This window comes from Cyprinodon tularosa, unplaced genomic scaffold (genome assembly GCF_016077235.1).
Source record: "Cyprinodon tularosa strain WSP-4 unplaced genomic scaffold, ASM1607723v1 ctg852, whole genome shotgun sequence".
NCBI classification, from domain to species: domain Eukaryota; kingdom Metazoa; phylum Chordata; class Actinopteri; order Cyprinodontiformes; family Cyprinodontidae; genus Cyprinodon; species Cyprinodon tularosa.
The window spans coordinates 210,335-230,965 of NW_024039621.1; the positions used below are offsets into that span (position 1 = coordinate 210,335).

At 38.5% G+C, this 20,631-nt stretch overlaps 2 protein-coding genes across 5 annotated transcripts in view; one reads left to right on the forward strand and one right to left on the reverse strand.

Annotated features, from left to right (window-relative positions):
• Positions 1–2,379: 2,379 nt before the first annotated feature.
• znf148 (zinc finger protein 148) lies at positions 2,380–17,199 on the reverse strand. Of its 4 annotated transcripts, XM_038273038.1 has the most exons (8): positions 17,048–17,169; positions 14,515–14,601; positions 13,296–13,666; positions 9,973–10,098; positions 9,737–9,860; positions 7,553–7,636; positions 7,348–7,466; positions 4,822–6,459 (listed from the first exon to the last, which is right to left on the reverse strand). In XM_038273038.1, the coding sequence occupies exons 3-8, from the start codon at positions 13,641–13,643 to the stop codon at positions 4,822–4,824; spliced, it is 2,439 nt and encodes an 812-aa protein (XP_038128966.1). In that variant the 5' UTR covers positions 13,644–13,666; positions 14,515–14,601; positions 17,048–17,169. The 4 variants fall into 4 exon arrangements, with proteins under 4 accessions (XP_038128969.1, XP_038128966.1, XP_038128967.1 ...); XM_038273039.1 differs by lacking the exon at positions 14,515–14,601 and having other exon boundaries at positions 17,048–17,199; XM_038273040.1 differs by lacking the exons at positions 14,515–14,601; positions 17,048–17,169 and adding an exon at positions 14,170–14,338.
• Positions 17,200–19,062: 1,863 nt separating this feature from the next.
• Positions 19,063–20,631, forward strand: part of LOC119775136 (dehydrogenase/reductase SDR family member on chromosome X-like) — a 77,619-nt gene continuing 76,050 nt past the window's right edge. Inside the window, exon 1 of the mRNA XM_038273043.1 lies at positions 19,063–19,116. The gene's annotated coding sequence lies outside the window, so the exon portion shown is untranslated. The remainder of the gene's footprint in view (positions 19,117–20,631) is intronic.

Below are 20,631 nucleotides of genomic sequence, written 5' to 3' on the forward strand. Positions count from 1 at the left end.
TGTAGCATGATATAGACAATTCACATTTGCAGTTTGAAGAACACCTGCTTACTTCTGATGATTTCCTTTAGCTAACCAATGAGTGTTTGCGTTATAAGACTCATCCAATGACACTTGTTTTCACTAGATGTGGATGGAGCCAATGATCTGCATTGGATGGTGCACTTGACGGGAAATAAATATTTATAAACATTAAACCGAAGCCAAGAGTGACGCGTAACGTTTGTTTTGTAAATGTAAGGAATAGAAAGTACAGATACTTGTCTGAAAATGTAATGAGTAGAAGTTAAATGTAGGAAGACAAATAAGCAATGGAGTAAAGTATAGATACCTAAAAAGTGTACTTAAGTACAGTAATGTATTTTTACTTTGTTACTTGACACTTCTGCATAAAAATGATACAAAAATCAGATCTTCCAGCTCACTTCCTGTGAATCATTTTATTCATAAGGACAGTACACACAACAATCAGAACAACTTAATCAATTTGCCTACAAAATCATATTTAGCAAAGCTCTAATTATATGGGATTAACTCGACTGATTTATCAGTTACAATGAAAGCTGCACAATTATATTAAAAAGAGTTCATCCAACCAAACAAGTCAGTGACCATGCAAATTCAGCCGTTTCATTTAACCACCAGGGAAGCAGGAAGCTTCTTTGTCCAAATCCTTTTAAAAGGTAGAAAAATGTCAACGTTTGGATTCCTGTTCTGTAACTGGAAGGTTTCAACAGGAACTAGTAAAGTTAAATAATGGGAGCAAAGAATGTATCTCTGTGATTTTATGTATCAGTGCTTTAAATGACTTGTCAAAAATATCATTTATAAAAAAATCTATAATACAGATTTTTTTTTTTTTCTTTTTTTACACAAAACACATTTTTTTTAGCTTATACAAGGACACTTATGGCCAGAAGACGGACATAGGTAGACAAAAGGAAAAAATAAAGAAACTTAAGAGCTGCTGATGTAGGAAACTAATGAGTTATGTGTTGGAAATTCCCAAAGGCAGAACAGGTTTCTCATATAAACCCATCTGCTCTGTGCTTTTCAAAATAGCTTCAATTAAACAGCCTGTGGAGACCAGGAAACCACAACCTTGTCATAATCTAACAGCTCAGGTTAAATATTTGATACAGAGAGCAACTCTTAGACTAAGTAATTCTCCGCTTGTTTTAACCATCTCTAGTCGTTTGCCTTTCAATTCAACACCGGCTTTAATGATTCTGATTTCTTTTTAAAACTACTGGCAGATGTGGAAAACATTCACATCTTTATCTGGCAGTGCATGTTTATACCTGAGTGAAACTGGTCCCCCCATCTTCCTTCAAATCAGACAAAATTCAGTGCCAATTAACTCGACTTCGTTTGTGTAGTAAACGGAGTCGAGTTTGTGCTGCTTGGGGTTTGAAGATATTAATGAAAAGGTAAAGGTCAAAAGGTCAACCAGCCCCCCGACTTTTTAACCTGACTCCGCCAGATGGATTTGCTCCGCATATCCATCTGGAAACCTTCCGTAGAAGTAATTTTGGAAAGGGGCGAAAATACTGGTTAGCTGATTGGCCTATGTTGGTGATAGACGGGCCAAATAAACCAATCAGATCAACGAAGCATATGACGTACTAACAGAGCGACAACGAAGAGGAGCCAATTGATAGATCAAACTCTTGCCGAAACCAGTCGGGAGAAGAGCAAAAACATCTTTTCCTCTGAGAAAAGCCTCCAGAGCAGTGTTTTGCTCTTCTTTCAGTGAAGAAATACTCTGTAATTCCGATAAAACTTGCTCGATAGCCACGCTAACGCTAGTTTCATCGGCTGAAGCCGCCATGTTCTTTAGACTGAACTGTCGCGCTTCTCGTTGCGTCACACCTCAACCCGCCTCAAAGCCAACGCTGATTGGACGTTCGTTTGGTGAACGGCTCCAAATTTTCTTCAACGGAGAGTCTCCAGACTGATTAGCGAGTGAAATCTTGCGAGATCAGGATGATCTCACGAGGCTACCAACTTTTATGAAATCAGACAAAATTGTTTCCATTTGGAGTCGAGTTAATTGATAACCATTTCGTCTGATTTGAAGAAGTTGGGGGGTTGGTTGACCTTTGGTGATCTCTAGAAACATTTCTTTATCTTTAAAAATATAGCGGCACAAACAAAAATTTTTGCTGCATGAACCAGCACAAACGTTTGACACCAATTTTGTCTGATTTGAATAGGGTTGGGAGGCCATCTTCACTCAGGTCATGTGTCTCATTGTAATATCCATGAAATGCTTGGAAACAATGCCTTCCGCTGACAAAAAGTGTCTCTTGCACATCTTTTTTCTCCTTTTTTTTGATAAACAGTACTTTGCAGAACATAAAAAATATACACAACATATTTACAGCAGGATCATTTTTATACATTCTTGAGGAAAATTAAATGCTTAATGTGGCGCCTGTGTCCCTGATTGTCGGTGAAGATGTAACAAGAGGGAGCTTTAAAACATTCCCGAACCGGATGGTGCACGCACAAATCATAAAGACGTGTATGTACAATTAATAACATAAGGGTAGAAAAGGGACCCCACTCATCAGTCACATATTTGCAATTGCATGGTTTCCATAAGACCTGATCTGTAGCTAAGTCTCTGGAGCCAATAAAAATCATAAAACTGAATAAATGCCATCTGCTCTCAATAGTTTGAAACATTAAATTCTTTTTTTAGAAACTAAAAACAACAAAAACATGACAAAGCAAATCAAATAAAGCTCCAAGTTTATCACAATACAGTAAAAAAATTAAGTTGATAGCTTATGAGTTTGTGATTATTGTGCAAGAGGAATTGGTAGCCTTAGAGCGCAGTAAGTAAAAAGACAAAATGATTAACAGGAATGAGGAAAACGAAGTGCTGAAAAAGAACAGAAAGGCACAGAAGCTAAATTAATTCAACCGTAGACCAACAATAGTGAAATAAAATTGTTGCCAATGTTTTTAGACGCCACTTAAACCCAAACACCTTCGCCCTTTACAATGAGGCAAAAAGGATGTCTAGAATTAAATAAATGGCAAAAGTTTCCATTAGGTCTCAGAAAGGTAGCTATAGCAGTGACTTTACATCCTACATTCGCTGTAGTGTGCAAACGGTGCGTAGACTAAGCACAAGTGATTTAATACCATCTGAACAAAGTTTAAAACATTATCCTGCAAACACTTCAATGTGTGCAGCTCTGCCAGGCCTAAATCATTTCATAAAGTGAGACAGAAACATGCTCGTTAAGAGCACAGATGAGCCTTTGTAGAGGCAAATGGGGAGATTTAAAAAGTACGATTTTAAGACCTCAACTAGATCTATCAGGATTTTACATTTGGTCGTTAAATCAACCAAATTGGGCTTCAATTTATTCAAGAAATGAAGTAGGTAAGTCCTGTACCATAAGTTTCACACATCCGAGTTAGATGAGAATAAAGTGACTCAAACAAAAAGAATAATTGTGCCATTTTTGATTATTTCAAGAGCTAAAATAAAGGGAGTTTGTAGATGAGCATCAAGGGGAGGTAGGTAAAGAAAGAAAATAAGAGGCGCCCGTTAAATACAACCATACAACAATCAGCTGTAATATTATGAACCCCGTCACCCAGAATGGGCAACATTAATGTTACAGCACCACAGAAGCATCTCAGTCAATTAAAATACAGCAACAAGTTGATTTATTCAGTAATTTGGCTCTAAAAATCAATATCTCCACTATTTAGACTGATTCTGTTAATTCAAGTGATCATGGCAGACAATCACAATGTTGTACTAGAGCAATGTAAAGATTTATAATGCAGAAATGTTATGGTCACAGCAGCTTATAATACCGTAAAAAGACTGTGGGCCTGGAACAGTCCTTTATATCCTCTATAAGAGGAGTAAAACATAAAAAGTCATTACTAACTAGGCTGACTGGTTCTATATGGTTCAGTAATCAAACCATGTTAATGGAAAATTGAGTGGAAGGAAGAAAATAAATGATTCCAGATGATAAGTGCAGTGGTAATCAGATCTGGTAAAACTATTTCTTTCTTTTTGCTGCCATATAGAAGCCTTATTTTAGCCGATTAGTCTGTAATATGGGGCAAAATATACCAAGTGAATAGATTGTCCCTTTAAAAAGGCTGACGAATCTTTATTTTTCCCCTGTGAGCCATGGTTATCTTTGCACAGAAATAAATACCAAAAATGCATCACTGTGGAATAAATACGCGCTTTCTAAGATTCATTTTCTGAATTACAGTTATTAAATTTTTCATTGATATTTTAACAAACTGAGATGCACCTGTGTGTTAACTCCCCACCCCCAAACCAGAGAAACAAACGCTCTGAGAGCCTCTAGATCTACACATACTGAAGAAAACTCCCAACAATCGAGGGACCTTCACTTATCTGACTTAATTTAACGGCTGACTGGTGTATAAAAAGTGGAAATATTGCATCAAGCAGCAAAAGGTGAGTTGATTATTTTTCAAGCAAGGCAAACCGACACCCCTATTAAATAAACTCTCGGCGGCAAAGATACGGGTATAATTACACTTTGGTCACTTAACCTCCTAGTGTACATTCCAGAACAAGTACTGCTTTGAATCAAGTGGAGAAATGCTTCTCGTTACGAGTTGTTCCTCTTAGTATGTAAAGAGAGGTTGAAGTAAAAACAAAAAAAACATACATGAGTATTTTTCAGACCCCTTTAGGAAAGAAAACATGATTGTGTTGGGAATAGTTTTGGCAAAACAAGACTGATGAAATAAAGTGCTGCTAAAACGAACAAATGACTGCTTTCCCTGTTGTTTTATTTTTCTTCAGCCAAAGGATTCGCTGGTTGAAACGTCAGGGGACGAGTTCAATTGAACCCTAGTCTCGGTGACTCGAACTAAAGGGAACTCTGAGAAGTCCGTGCCGTGTCCTCGGACCCCCATTTGTCCGTTGGCGATTGTGAACTGCGGCGACGACGCCGGTCTCGTCGCCTGGAAATGTGATTTGAAATTCTGATCAAAGGAGTTGATCTGGAAAGTCTGCAGTATCCCCTGCGTGGAGTCGGACTTCTTGGAGGGCGAGACCTGCTCCAGGAAGTCCTCGTCTGCTGGAGACACGGCGGACGGCGGGGTGGTCTCGTCACCTGAAAATGAAAACGAGTGCTGGGAGTCTCCGACCAGTAAACCGAAGTGAGGTTTTTCCAACGTGGACCTTAATGGAGAGCTCATCCCTGATTTGAACCTGCTGGGCGAAGAGAAATGCTTCTCATTGGAGAACAGCGGCTGCCCCGCTAAGGTGGGGTTTTCAGCGACCAGGCTGAGGCTCTGACTGGTTAAGTAGCTGTCGTTCTGACTGGTCCTCTCCAGAGCTTGTTGGAGAAATTTAGAGTATTCATGCAGGAGGCTGACCTTCTCTGTGGGAGGCTGAGTCTGGGCGCCGGAGGATCCCATGCTCTCCACAGGGCTGCTCTCAGAAACGTCGGAGGAGTTAATAGATATGCTGGAAGTCACTTCTGTATCAGCCACAGTGAAGGAAATGTCTGATTGGCCGTTTGCTTTGTTAGAGTAGTGCTCCAACAGCGTCTGAAGAACCTCATCAGGCAGAACGTTTTTCTCGTGAGCCGCCTTGATCTCCGTGCTGATGGGCTGGGGCTCCAGGATGGTGGCGGGGACAGTTTCATCGATGACGGCGGACACCACCGTTTGGGTGACAGACGGCTGGGAGGGGATGGTGCTCGCGTTCAGGCCGTAGTCCCGGCTGTTGTTGGCCATGGCGGCGTGAAGGTAACGCTTCTTTTTGAGAAACTGCATGGCGTCGTCGTAGTTTGTGCTGCTGGCTGGTTTGGGCGCCCCGCCTTGAAGAGGTTCGACTGATTCCAGGTCAGTGTTGCTCTCCACGTCTAAAAGACCCTGCTTGTCCACAATTTCAAAGGTAAACTGAGGTACCTTATCGGTTTCCTCGTAGGAGGATAGAGAGGAAGACAGGCAGGGAGGGGTTTGCTCGCTGGGCTGCTTAAGGCTTCTCTTGGGGATTTTCTTTAGGACTATTTTTGGTGGGGTTGTGTCCTCTGATGAAACGTCCTCGTCTTCGTTTTGGCTGGCGGTTTCCTCAGGAAGTTCCACCGAATAGTCAGGTAAAACATACTCATGTTTGACCTTGGATGACACAGCAAATATACACGGAGCTTCGATTTTATCCCGACTCTGCCCCTCTTTCTCCTGCGCTTCTTCAGCGGTGAAAACATGCCCTTCTGTCAGGGCGGTACTGGCGGAGCCTGAGCTCTTTTCTGCACATTTTTGGCGCTTTTTCTTGGGTAGAGAGCACTCTTTGGAGAGAAAGGGAGACCCTGAGGAATCGCCGTCACGCAGAGGTCCCATTTTATTGGCAGCCTTGTTCGTCTTCCTCTCTCTGTTTTCATGACACATTCGCCTGTGTTTTAGAACCCGGTCCGTTCTGGAGAAGTACTGCGGACAGGAAACAGATTTAGAAAATTTCAAGCAAGACTGCTTGAAAAATGTTTCAGCTGTTGGAAAATCAAACATTATTTTAACAAATAGACCAATCTGACTTTGTATGAAAACAAGAAAAGCTTAATTTACATGTGAAATCACAAGTAAAATTAAGACATCTGTGTCATTTATTTCCAAAATAAAACCTAAATCTTTATTTAAGGGAATGCTTTGTTTTTTCAAGCAGAGACAGGGAAACTAGATCCAACTAGTAACCAATTAAAACTCAGCGGGGTCCGAATAAAGAAAATCATCAACCAGTAAAGGTCCAGAGACATTTTTAATTATAATCTGTTAGTTTAAACAGAATTTAACACTGAAATAAAAACAGGTTTTGATGCATCCATGTTATACGTTGAATTTTTAAATTGAAAAATATAAAAAAAAGAAATAATAGAAAATTTTTCCATTTCAAAATCTAATGTGTTTTTCGAAGTAGAGAACAACAATCGTTCAGTTTGGTATAGAGACAATTTCCTGATTCACATATTTTATAAAACACCTAACCTGACTATTATTTTTTTTTTTTTTTTATGGCTTAATTTTTGTGTCTAAATTGCTATGTTTTTATTTAGGAGTTCAATCAGCAACTTAAAAAACAGAAATAAATGATATGGGAAAAAATTTACTTTTTTTGAGGGAAAATCAGATTTCCATCTTTGAAATAGTGGGATGTAAAGGTCTGGAAACCATATCTATACTTTAAAAAGATGTAGAAAATGATCAAATTTGCCTCGCATACTTTTTTAAGACCAATAAGATCCCTGATAAGACCTATACTCCTGATTTATTATATTTGTAACTGATCTAAATGCCTTCATTTCCATGTAAACAGCTTTGTACCTGGTGACAGTAGTCACATTGGTAGGGCTTCTCTCCACTGTGAGTTCTCTTATGTCTCTCCATGTGATACTTCTGGATGAATCTCATCCCACACTCATCGCAGCGAAAAGGCTTCTCACCTGAAGCAAAACACAAAGATGTTGAACAAAAACACAACCATAAACCAAATCCAAACTGACATTAGTGTAAATCATCTAAAGCTCACCAGTGTGGATCTTCTCATGCCTCTGCAGGAGATACTTCTGAATGAACCGCATGTCACACTGGCTGCACTGAAACGGCTTCTCACCTACAGAGTCGGGAAAAATAATCAGATAAATGGTACGAATGAAGCCGATTGGACATTTCTCCACCTTATGTCTGAACAGATTTGTCTTTTTTGTGTTTTTAAAACACAGACAACAAATAATGTATTAAACTGTAATGTGAATGTTTAATATAAACTTTAATCTGTTTAATAACCTAAAGGGGACGACATGCATTTTACTCCTTTTTAAAACTCATAAAAGAGCTTTTATATATATATGTATATATATATATATATATATATATATATATATATATATATATATATATATATATATATATATATATATATATATATATATATATATATATATTAGGGATGGGACGATTTATGAAAACCGTCAGAACCGTTCGGTTCGACTGTCTCGGTTCGGTTCACGTGTGTTTCGTTCGGTTCATGCGCTGCTCCTTTTTCTCATAGAGGAAGCGATTACACTCCAGAGCAGAAGGTGGCGGTACTGCGACCAAAGCCAACCGCCAGTAGTAAACAAGAAGAAGAAGAAGCGAAGCAGCTTAGCCGGGTGTAGCAGGGAAAAAAATCAGTTGTTGTGGAGAATTGTGTCGGACTGGCGAGTGGGAAAGAACAGGATTTGGAAGACGCGCCAGCAGCACTTTATAAGTCTGCTGTATGGGACCACTTTGCATTTAGAGTGACCTACGATGACGGCGGAAAGAAAGTTGTGGATAAAAGTGCAACAGTGTGCAAGCATTGTGCAACACGTTTTGTTTATGCTAACAGCAACATGTCATGCTAACCCCGAAATCCCTCATACTCCTTTAGCAACCCCCGCTGCGCCCCAGACCGGCTGCTCAAAGCAAAGCTACAGCCCCCACTGTGGCTTCGTCTGCTCCCCTCTGAGTCCCTGGGAGATGGTAGAGAGCATGCGCCAGATGATTAAATTCAAAGCAGCAAAACATACGGAAATGATCCAGGGTTTCCACGGATCATTTAAAATAATTACAATCCATTATTTTTGGGGGGATTTTTTCATTAATTTCATAATTTTTTCATGGGATTTCGGTGTAACAATCAACATGTATCGAATCGAACCGAAAACCGTGACCAGAAACCGTGAATCGAACCGAACCGTGGATTTTGTGTACCGTTCCACCCCTAATATATATATATATATATATATATATATATATATTATTATTTTTAAAGCTCTTTTAATACTCTTAGAAATAATTCTAATGCCATCAACAAGTACAACAGGTACAAGTTCATCATGTTAACCATCGACAGGTTGCAGCTATGTCCCAAATTCCTTGCTTCCAGCAACTTTTGTTAAAAATGAGCATTTTCCCATTCCCTAGCCTTTTCTCCCCCTCGATTTTTTCTTTTCTTCCAAACATACGACTTTACGATCAACTGGAAGCAGTTCCGTGCAAACACGCAAAACTAGTTATATCTGATGAAACTGTTTGTAGAATTTTTTATTTCATTTAAATAAAGCATTTTAAATGCCACTATAATCACATTCATAATTTGCAGTAATGAATTTTAATGCAAATTAAGGCCTTCATTTAAAAAATAATAATTGAATGACTTTTAACGACCCGCAGAAACCCTGATTTAATATCGCATCGATATCATATCAGAAATGAAAAAGTTGCATTGGGACGTCCCTAGTAAGCAGCTTGGGAATCAAACCCATGACCACAAGCTCTACAAACTGTGCTGGCTTTAACATAGAGCCATGTGGCGCCCCCATCAGTTCTGAAGATGTAATTTTTCATGATTGTTGAAAATGGGGTACCATGTATCATCTACTGATAAATTATAACCATAATAAAAACAAGGGAACCTAAATGTCTAATCTAATCTACTGAGATTATAGGCGCTGCTCCAAAACAGGAAAGATTATTTATCTAAAGAAATCCTACCTTAAAAAGAAACATGGTCAGAAATGATTAGCTGTGATTATTATAAAGAAAACAAAAAACTGATTAACAGTACTTTAAAACACATTTAAAAAGAAATGCTGAGTAGCAACTGCAATAGTTGCCTCTCCAACCGCTGCCAGGGATAAGGTGGATAAAAACAAGCAATTTCAAATAAAGAATTTAAGGCTTTCTGTACCTGTATGAATGAAGACATGTCTCTGCAAATGGTAATTGGTTCTGAATGCAGCGTTGCAATGAGGGCAAACATGACACTTTGGGTTAGGAATGGCAACAGATCCATCATCATTCATGTCCAGGATCTAAAATAGCAAAAAAAAGAACAAAGAAGTGAAGGAGTTTTCTGCTTATTTATACAATCCAGGGGTGAGGGCTAACAAATGTCCTAAAATAAAACCAATTGCCTATTTCTACCTTTGCAGGCGAGCGCTGCTTCCTTTTTTTCTTCTTGGGGTACACAGTCATGTCCTTAATTGCTTTTTTGTCCTTCTTTATATGGACTCCAGGGTCAGACAGCTTCAGCTCCTGCTTGATGTTCAGCTGTAACAGCAGGGCCAGACATAGTCAAGACATTTAATATGGCACATGACCCACTTTATGGGATACCGGGCAGCTGGCGGTTCATACAGGTCTGGCAGGTGGGAATGAGCAAAACAAAGAGAAGGACACTTCAATATTAGGATGCCTGAGGCCCCTTAGTCTGGAGGACGACCTGCCTTCACCCTCTATAGCTGAGAAATGACTCTACAGCTGGTTTTAGAGGACATCTGCATAGTTTAGGAGTGACTAAATACATGACACAAGTTGGTAATATGTTCTTATCGGTTTATGAGCTTGCAGCTCAATCTTTTCCCTTTATTTTTTTTTTTTTTATCAGTGATTTTAATGCAGCAGATAAAAGGATAAGACTTAAAGAGATCACACAGTGCTCCAGCTTCTCCTGTTTGTCTGACACCAAACTGAACTGAGACTCACATTTAAAAAGGGTTGACCGCATTAAAGAAGTACCAAAGATATAAGCACAGAGGTAAAACATATAAGTTTAAGAAAATATTTTCTTCATTTTCTTTACTTTTCCAGAATCCTCTGTTTTCAAATGGTTGTAAGTAGGGATGCACGATATAATTGGCCCCCAAACTGAATATCGGACATCGGCCACCCCACCGATATTTAACCCGATATTTGATCAGCTTCTGAGTTTCTAAAGTCTAAAAAAAAATAAAATAAAATACTAGTTCTTCTTCCTCAAAAACTTCCTTTTTACAGACTTGAAAACTTCTAAAGACGAGGGAAAAAATATTGATACATTAAAATATCACAATATCTTCATATGCTGATATATTGCCTTTTAAAAACACCATATCAATCTCTTTTACTAATGAAATATTGCTATATGTCATTGTTACGCTATGAAATCCCCCGAAAATTCACAATATTTTGCCATATTTTTATATGTTGATATATTGACGCGGTATCGATCTATTTTACTAACAAAATCTCACAAGAATTTGCAAAATATCACGAGAGTTTGTAACAGAACGATGAAATTTCACGAGATTTTGAAAGTAAAATAGATCGATACCGCGTTTTTAAAAATCAATTTGATATCAGCATATGAAAATATATTTGAGTACATTATTTTTCAAAGTGTCAGAAATGGATAACAAAACAGCTATTTTCAATGACTACTTATTTTTGTCCAGCTTTAACATCGGTATCGATATCGGTTATCGGCTACATGAGTTTTAAAATATCGGCATATCGGATATCGGCCAAAATCCCAATATCGTGCATCCCTAGTTGTAAGTCATAAATGTTTCCACTCTGAGGTCCACAGCCAGGCAGTTTGTGTTAACTACATCCAATGACACTGAAAAACCTCCTGCTGGAGGAAGATTGCTAGTTTTTAACACATTGTAAAGCTGTGAGGTGAAAAACGGCCACTGATCTCTTCTGCTATGTTCAGACCGCAAGCAGCGAGAGAAACAAAAACGCATGTGCAGTTCATCCAGATTACCATCCTGCCTTCAAATATTATTTCGCCGTGGGAGCCACTGAGACCCCCACATACTGGCGTTGCGCTGTCAGTAGGCCTCTGGCCCGGTCGCCGCTTTGCGGTTTGCCGCTGCGGCTGGAAGGCAGTTTTCATGTAAGTAATCCAAACTACAGACACCAGGATAATAAAAGTGAACATGTTTTGTCGGCAATTTTTCCAACTCCAGCAGCTGCTGCGTTTGCAGCGCATCATATGCTCAGAAGCTCACAACGCGCTGCTCCTGTTGCTCAAAACTCGCTGCAGGACGTTTTGCTGCGCCTTGATGCGCGTCAACCATTGACTTTGCATGTAAACTAGCTGCTTCTGCCTCCTTTGCTGCTTTAAATGTGAATGTAGTATTAAATTCCAGCTTAGCAGGAATATTCTAGTATTACTCTTTGTATTTGTCTACCGTATATGACCTCATAAAAAAAAATTTGTTATTAAAGCTGCTTCGATGATCTAGAGGGAGGGATCAAACAGACAAAAACATTAGCATTGGGAAAAATGCTGAACTGAAAAATATTTCCTCTAACCTTTAAAAAGAGGTCAGTCCTACAGGGTAAATCCTTACCTCTGCCTACATCCCCCAAAATTCACAGTTGAAATTATAGGTGTTTTTATCAGCGTATTTTCTATGAATAATTCTTAGGTGTGTATTTTGTTACATACCGATATTAGGGCTGCAACTAATGATGATTCTGCTGACGGATTACTCTGTTGATTTGTTTTTTTGCTTATTTGAATAATAATTGGATAGAAAAAGGTTAATTAAACAAGATTGTATATAGAATTTAAAACAAATGAAGCTAAAACTGCCACTTGATGATTTCTGGATAGGTTTTTCATCTCAAATGCAAGTCTTTATACATTTGTTTCTACCATTTTGGCATTAAAACGGCGCTGAGTGGGTTACTCTTTCAGCTAATGGAATGTTTTATAGTCTGAACATGTCCAAATAACAATTAATCAATTTATCTAAATTAGCTGAGATTTTAATAATTGAATAATCACAGTTTATCCGATTAATTGTTGATTAAGCTAGTTGATTAATTGTTAATTGATATTGTTTTATTGCCCAGCTCCAGTGGGGTAATAAGGGTTTTTCACACAAAGTATGAAATTGTGCGATTTCCAGCAATAAAACTTTTACTGATTATTTTGTCATAATTTAAATCCATCTAAAGAGAACATTTGAAAGATTTACAGACTTATAATAATCAAAACCAGAACTGGTTACAAGATCAACTAACAAACTTTCTCCTCTTAGATTCAAAATTGAAGATAGAGGAACAGTCATGAGGAGCTTTGATTCGTTTTCATTTCTTCCTAATAACATACATGTTATAAGATATTTTAAAGCTAACATTAAATCCTTGAAAACGGTTTAATGAGAGATGCTGAAAGCAGAACTAAACACGTAATTTCGACATTTTTATTAAGGGTAGCTGGTTTCCTTGGTCAAAAACATGGGTTTAATTGTGAAGAACTAAAATTTTTAGCATAGATAAACCATCAGGGGGTTTGTACAGCAACTGAAACATAAACTGGAAATATTTAACCAACGAGAAGTGTTTGAAACCCTGCCCTCTATAAAACTCCACCCTTGTGGGTAGCCTGCAGCTTCAGTGTGACCTCTTAGGACTGTTTGCTGCACAGACAGCAGGATCCTCAAATAAAACCATCAGAAAAGTGAACTCACTGGCATATGAAGCGAGTAGGACAACTTGTTGAGTTTAAGGGGGAAGTTGACTCCAACCTCGCCTCCTCCCTCCTCTTCCAATCCTTCCACGCCGTTCTTTGTCACCTCCTCCGGCATCATCAGCTGCTGTGGAGGGACCAGGTCATGTGTAACCAGCGAACCTCCAGTCAAGTCCTCGTCACCTTCATCGTCATCATCCTCAGCCAAAAGGGGCTGGTTTGCAAGCGATCTCTCCCCGAGGGTCATCACCACCAGTCCCCCAGTGCCCAAACAGACTCTTCCTCTGCCATCTATCCCTCCGCTGCTGCATTTCAGCAGCATCCCATCCAACTTGTCCTCAGTGTTCATCTTACATCGAGTATTCCTATGGTCTGTAAAATGAAAATTTAGAAGGAGATAGGATTTAATTTAAACATAAAGAACCCAAAACATGTCTATAAATGTAGAGATAATAAAAAAAGCCTTGGAGCAAACACTTGTCAGGCAGCAAAAAGGAAGAAAGACTCAAATTACGAACAAAGGTCTGAAAGGTTAGTTTTCAGTTCCTAAATAGAACATAAACTGACCACTTTGGTCACGCTGTTTTGTTTATGTCACATTTAAATGTAGAGTGAATATTCTAAATTAGCCAAACAAACGCATACAACAATAAAACGGCTAAAAAAACTGGGTTGATACCTGGGTTAATGGTTGTTATGATCGCACAGAGGTGGATATCTAATGTCAACAATGTCTGCTCCCAGGAAACTGTCAACTTTTTCAACTAAGGCAGCTCTTACTTCTTTAATTATATATTTTAAAACAAACTATATGGTTCCAAGCATCTAAAAAGCTAAGTAAATCAGCTTAAAAAGATTAGAATTGATTAACTTACATGTAAAGGCAGACGAGTGCAAAGATAAACAGACAGATAACCTCAACTTTAACAAATCTGTTTAAAGACAGAAAAAAACAATGATATTATAGTATGATAAATTAACAGATTACATGTATTTACTTCCCTGGATTGGTGTAGAAGCTTTATTTCAACATAAAGTCTCATTAAAAAGATAACAACTAGCGTTAGCAATGGCTTCAATTCAGCTAAAGCTAGCTAACGTAGCATTTATGGACGTTTTTAAAAGGAGTTTTACAAGAGTTCAGCTAAATGAGCAGAAAGCCGCGAGACGTTTTCTGCAACGGTGATAAGAGAGACAGCAGTCAATGTAAACAGACTCACTGTAGCAGGCAGGTCAAACGGCCTGAGACCCCAGTTAGCCAACTAGCTCACCGCGCTCAGCAAAGCTGCTACATTGCATCGGAGCAACTGAAACAGGAAGAGAAGGCGGCTGACACTTCAAAATAAAAGCACTCTAAAAACGTTCTCTGAGGGGTTGCAGTCTTTGTCTAACAGGGTGCTTTGAGAGAAACAAGATAAAACCATAAGTAGCTGACTGCAGATTACTAACACCTTGTTAAATATATCAGCGTTTGGAAGGCACCTAATATGTAAAAAGACCTTATTTCAAGCTCGAGATTAACTGCAAATATATAAAAACAAACTTTTTTTCCAGAGACAGTAATTTATGTTGAACAAACTGACAAGGATTTCACAAAAAGTCTCAGAATTTATCAATTAAAAATGTGTACAATAAAGCAAAATAAAATTTGAAAATATTAGCGTATAAACCAAATATTAATGGAAACAAAACAACAAAAAACAACAACTGTTTAAGTTGCTTATAAAGCGGGTAACTGAAAAAGTGCTTATTTTAAGCACCATATTGTGATCCTAACATAAAATCAAATAATTTGATGTTTAATTACGTTATAAAGCCAAAGGATGACAGAGTATAAGGGCCAGGCTAAAGATTATTTTTCTTCTATTTCAAGAATAAAGTCGTAACATTACGAGAATAGTCGTAACGTCATGAGAATAGTCGTAACGTCATGAGAATAGTCGTAACGTCATGAGAATAAAGTTGTAACATCATGAGAATAAAGTCGTAACATCATGAGAATAAAGTCGTAACATCACGAGAATAAAGTCGTAACATTATGAGAATAGTCGTAACGTCATGAGAATAGTCGTAACGTCATGAGAATAGTCGTAACGTCATGAGAATAAAGTCGTAACATCATGAGAATAAAGTCGTAACATCACGAGAATAAAGTCGTAACATTATAAGAATAGTCGTAACGTCATGAGAATAGTCGTAACGTCATGAGAATAGTCGTAACGTCATGAGAATAAAGTCGTAACATCATGAGAATAAAGTCATAACATCATGAGAATAAAGTCGTAACATTATGAGAATAGTCGTAAAGTCTTGAGAATAAAGTCATAACATCATGAGAATAAAGTCGTAACATTATGAGAATAGTCGTAACGTCATGAGAATAGTCGTAACGTCATGAGAATAAAGTCATAACATCATGAGAATAAAGTCGTAACATCACGAGAATAAAGTCGTAACATTATGAGAATAGTCGTAACGTCATGAGAATAGTCGTAACGTCATGAGAATAAAGTCATAACATCATGAGAATAAAGTCGTAACATTATGAGAATAAAGTCGTAACATTATGAGAATAGTTGTAACGTCATGAGAATAGTCGTAACGTCATGAGAATAAAGTCGTAACATCATGAGAATAAAGTCATAACATCATGAGAATAAAGTCGTAACATCATGAGAATAAAGTCATAACATCATGAGAATAAAGTCGTAACATCATGAGAATAAAGTCGTAACATCATGAGAATAAAGTCATAACATCATGAGAATAAAGTCATAACATCATGAGAATAAAGTCGTAACATTACGAGAATAAAGTTGTACTCTCGTAATGTTACGACTGTACTCTTGTAATTTTACGTCTTTATTCTCGAAATAGAAGAAAAATAGAATCTCTAGCCTGGCTCTAATACTCTGTCGTACAAAAGGAATGAACGCCAAGGTGGAGACATGCTTCAGATGAGCTCTTGTTTGATCTAAACAAGATATGTGACATTTAAAAAAATTTTATGAATGTATTTATTACCAAGGGTGCATAAAGTTTTTAAAAGGATAAAATGACACTAAAGTGTTCAAAACTTAATATAGAAAAATATATTTTTTCTATATTATATATTATTTCACAACACAATCATATCATTTGGTTTCAAAGTCTATTTGAAATGTTTTTTTTAAACAACAGCTCTTTACGGGGTTTAAATGGTTTAACAAAAAAATAAATAAAAACATAAACAAAGAGGTAAATGGTATATGATGAACAGATTGATGAATGAAGTCCAGCAAGAAGAAAAAAAGACATAAATATTTGGTTTAAAGTTGTTATAATGTCCACATTTAAATAAATAATTCCCATGAATGTTTATTGATGAGATCGTGTTAAAACGCCTCTTTTAATTTGAAAGATTTCACAGGAAAACACACTATACTTAAAAAAACTTGACAATCTTTCCGGCCTGTGTGTAGCTAGCTACTTAGCCGCTAGCTTAGTCAACGGTTTGTCAATATTTGTCCAGTTTCCGGCAATGACTTAATATCAACAGAGCTTAGCATATTTGACATTTCATATACAGATCTTATTTGGGAGCTTGAAAGGCGTAAATTGATTCCTTCTCCTAAATTAGCTGAAGCAGAGCTAGCATCCACCGCTCTGCTGCACTCTGCTTGCTGCTGATACGACAGACACTAGCCCTTATTATAACTTGCAAAGGCTCATTTAGACCATGCCAAATTCAAATATAGAAATATATATTCTTACCTATGTGGGTTAGAGCTGTTTAACAGTCATCACTAATTGGCACAACTTCGAAGTGCTGCAGAGAATATTTTACACCTATCACATTTGCTGAGGACAGACATGCAAGATGTGTGTTTGTCGCCATCTAGTGGGTGACACGAGGAAGTTCCTCATTACGTTACTCGCTGATCTACTGAGATGTTCTAATTGCGCAGATGTGAGCACAGATTCGATATTTAAAGTCTCTGTTAGTGTATTATGGTTCAAGTATGCATTATGAAACACAAAAAAAAAAAAAAAAAAAAAACAGCTCTTTCTATGGGAATATTTAATCAATGTGAGGCCTTTTTTTTAACAGCAACATTAGGTGTTGGTGGCCTAAATGATTTGTGCGAAGCTTATAAAACTCTTTCAATAACTATCAGCATAGGTCATAAAGCACTTTAAAAATAAAATGTAATGCCTTTAAATGTTTTTAGTCTGAACACACAACATTTCTACCTAAATTAAAGCTGAAATATTCCGACCTACCAAAAGATTTATCCTGCACTAAGTTTTTGTCTTTCATTTTTCCTTATTCCCAAATCTTTTCGAAGTTTAAACAAACTGTCTTCCCTATATTTAAGTTCATTAATCAACTATGCCAGTTTAACTCTCTATTGGAATGCTAAAAAAACCCAAAAAAACAAGCATTCCCACAGCATAATGCTGCCACCACTATGTTAATATGGGGATGGTGTCTTGGGGGAGTCAGTTTTTGGCCAAAAAATATGTTTTGCATGTTAGCCAAATAGTTTAAATTTTTTTTTTTTTTTTTATCAGAGTTTTTTCTTTGATATAATTACTGTGGTTTGTAGAAAGTTGCAGGTTTTAGGGTTTTCATTGATTTCTTTGAAAATATATTTCCATTTATTTATTTTTCCTTAAAAAAAATACAAATCAGTACTTTTAACATGAGCAAAAACTAGATATTTAACATGCTTTAATTTATTTTTTAACTTCACATGCCAGATCTGTTTTACTCTTTTCAATGTGTTTCATTTGAAGCTTATTTTATCCTAAAAAGGTGTTTTACTGATTTTTGCGATAATTTGTAAGAAAAACATAAGTTTAGGAAATCCAACAGGCGTCCAAAGATAAAGAAGAGAAATGTCAACACCTTTGTAGAGCTGCAAAGTGCTATCCTAATGGTTCAGAGTTGCTTTTTGATATCAGTTACCTGACATGTTGCTCTAATTGTGTCACAAACCGATAGTAAGAACAATTGTAAACTATTTTAATCCAGGAATAAAATGAGACGCGCCTAATTCTTCTTAGAATGGCACCTTTGCTCAAAAAAGCGACATGCAGGGTGTAGAGATAAGAAGATACCCTGTCACACCAGCATTTTTCTCTCGCACGCACAGACGGTGCTGAGAGGAATACTAATCAACCTGTTTGCCGTCAAGTGCAGCAGGCAGCTTGGTGCGCAACTTTTCCATCCAGCACGCACTGACAGCTCTCTGCCAGCATATCCACATCTCACCGAGCATTTCCCTTTGACTGAACCGTGAGTGGGCTGTTTCCACTTCAGTGTTGATGCTCTACAAGACGCCGGAAAGATTTAATCAGAGCTCACTACTCCACCACCTCCAGAGAGGGAAGCCCCCCCCACGCGTTGCGCGCCTGGATCCCCGCGGCTTTATATATATATTTATTTAAATACACGTTCTCGCAGCCCGGGTTTGCGCGTGTGCGCGCACGCGGGGCACCTACACGTGTGTTTAAAAAGACCTAAGTCCTCAACAGTTGCCACCAGATAGAAGGAGAGGGAGGGAGAGACGGCAGACTGAGGACCGGACGGACGCCGCTCTGCCCGGCTCTGCTCCTGACATGCAGTCGCTCATTTCTCCGGTGACCAAAGCCATCCTAGTTGCGCTCTTCATCTTCGCCATCCTGCTCATCCTCTATGTGATCCTCTGGTACATCTGCAGGGACGTGGACTGCGACCACGGAATTTGAGGATTCCGTTAAAGCAGGAGGGGGGGGGGGGGGGGGGGGGGGTAGAAGTGGAAAACCCCAATGGAGCGCACAGAGTCCTGCCTCATCCCGTAAGTGCTGTCCTGTCTTCTTTTGTTTATTTATTTAGACTTAAGCCGTGCGTAATTTCCCTCTAAGATATGTGGGTCTATGCTTCTGTGCACACGCGCTGCTCCTCCTGCGCGTAAAGGTGATAACCAGGGTGCGCAGACCTGAGGAGAGCCCCTGATTCCCGCCCGGCTCCACTTGACAGCAGTCATCCATCACCGGATGAGAACAAGCTGTTACAACTGGAAATAAAAGACATCCAAAGGTTTTTCCAACGCCTTAAAGGGGAGGAAATGAGTGTGGGCTCAATTACTAACGGAGAGCGCCAGTGACATTGCGGTAAAAGACGAGCGTGTTCCTTAAGGTCAAGAGCAGCAGTGTTTACCCGCGTGTTTCCCGCACCCCCCTCCTCCTCCTCAGGTCATATACACCCGCAGCATTAGTTCGTGTTCAGTTCATCTCTGTCTCTGAGGATGCTTTCACGCCGGGGTTGCACGTCCAACGAGATAACGGGATTATCTCCACCGGTTCCATGTGCGTCTTCCTCCTAATCTGCCTTGTTGTGCCATGTTTTGCGTCCTTATCGCAAATGCTTTTTTTTTTACGCATAGCGCAAATGCCCCCACTTGACGTCTGTGAGCGTGTTTGGACTTAACATGTCCAGTATTACTTCACTTTAAAAACAAAATAATAACGCACCTGTTAATGAAGTGGCTGTCTCTTGTGTTCCCCCAAAATATAATTTCACTTAATCCCAATCCGACTGATAAATGGTGCATATTTCTTCTCCAACCTTTAGAAAAGCGATTTAATTGTGATCACTGTTGAGTAGAAAACTGCAAGGACGAATCAAGGGCATGTTTGCTTTTCTTTATTGAATTTCAGGAGAGAAGGGATTTACAGCCCATGTCTTCAGCTTTGCATGAATCCTTGCAGCATAAATTGATGTTACTCATCTTGATGGAAGTAATGGAAGAAAAAAAAAAGAGGGCGGTGGGTGGTGGGTTGGGGGTTACCCCAATCCCCTGTGAAATAGATCTGCTGGTAATTACTGAGTGATAATCACTGGCTGCGGCTCACTCTGTATTTAAACCACTTCCTTTTCTTTTTCATGTTAACACCATAAACTCATGAGAGGATTGCAACAGCCTGGCATATTTTTGTAGCCAAAGGGAAGGGAGTTTGAACATTGTAAAAATATCTTCTTTTTTTTAGTTTTAAGTGCTTTCCACTCTGTGTTGGACGCAGCCATGAGAAAGAAATCCTGCAGTCTCGCAAAAACACTGGAAGGAGTCTCCTGTGGAGAGAAGGAGAAGGACAACAAAAAGAGTATTATTATTTTGCCACACTTGCCTGTGAATGCAACAAGCCCATCTTGTCTCTTTAAAAGTCAAACACTGATCCACATGCTGTTTAAGTGACTGTAGTAATGACATGATGAGGGAGCAGGAGGAGAGTGGCAGCTGCTGCAGCTGTTTCTGTCTAATCAGGTGTCCTGGGCTGTTGTTAAGGAACGACAGAGGAAGAGGGTGTTTGGG

What these genes read in the sequence shown, in the direction of transcription:
- znf148 (XM_038273041.1), bottom strand. Translation starts at nt 13,643, where the DNA reads ATGAACACTGAGGACAAGTTGGATGGGATGCTGCTGAAATGCAGCAGC. An exon ending in CCTACTCGCTTCATATGCCA is followed by an intron (nt 10,099 to 13,295) that starts GTGAGTTCACTT and finishes CTGCTGTTACAG; the next exon opens with CTGAACATCAAGCAGGAGCT. An exon ending in AATGTGACTACTGTCACCAG is followed by an intron (nt 6,460 to 7,347) that starts GTACAAAGCTGT and finishes TCCTGTCCGCAG; the next exon opens with TACTTCTCCAGAACGGACCG.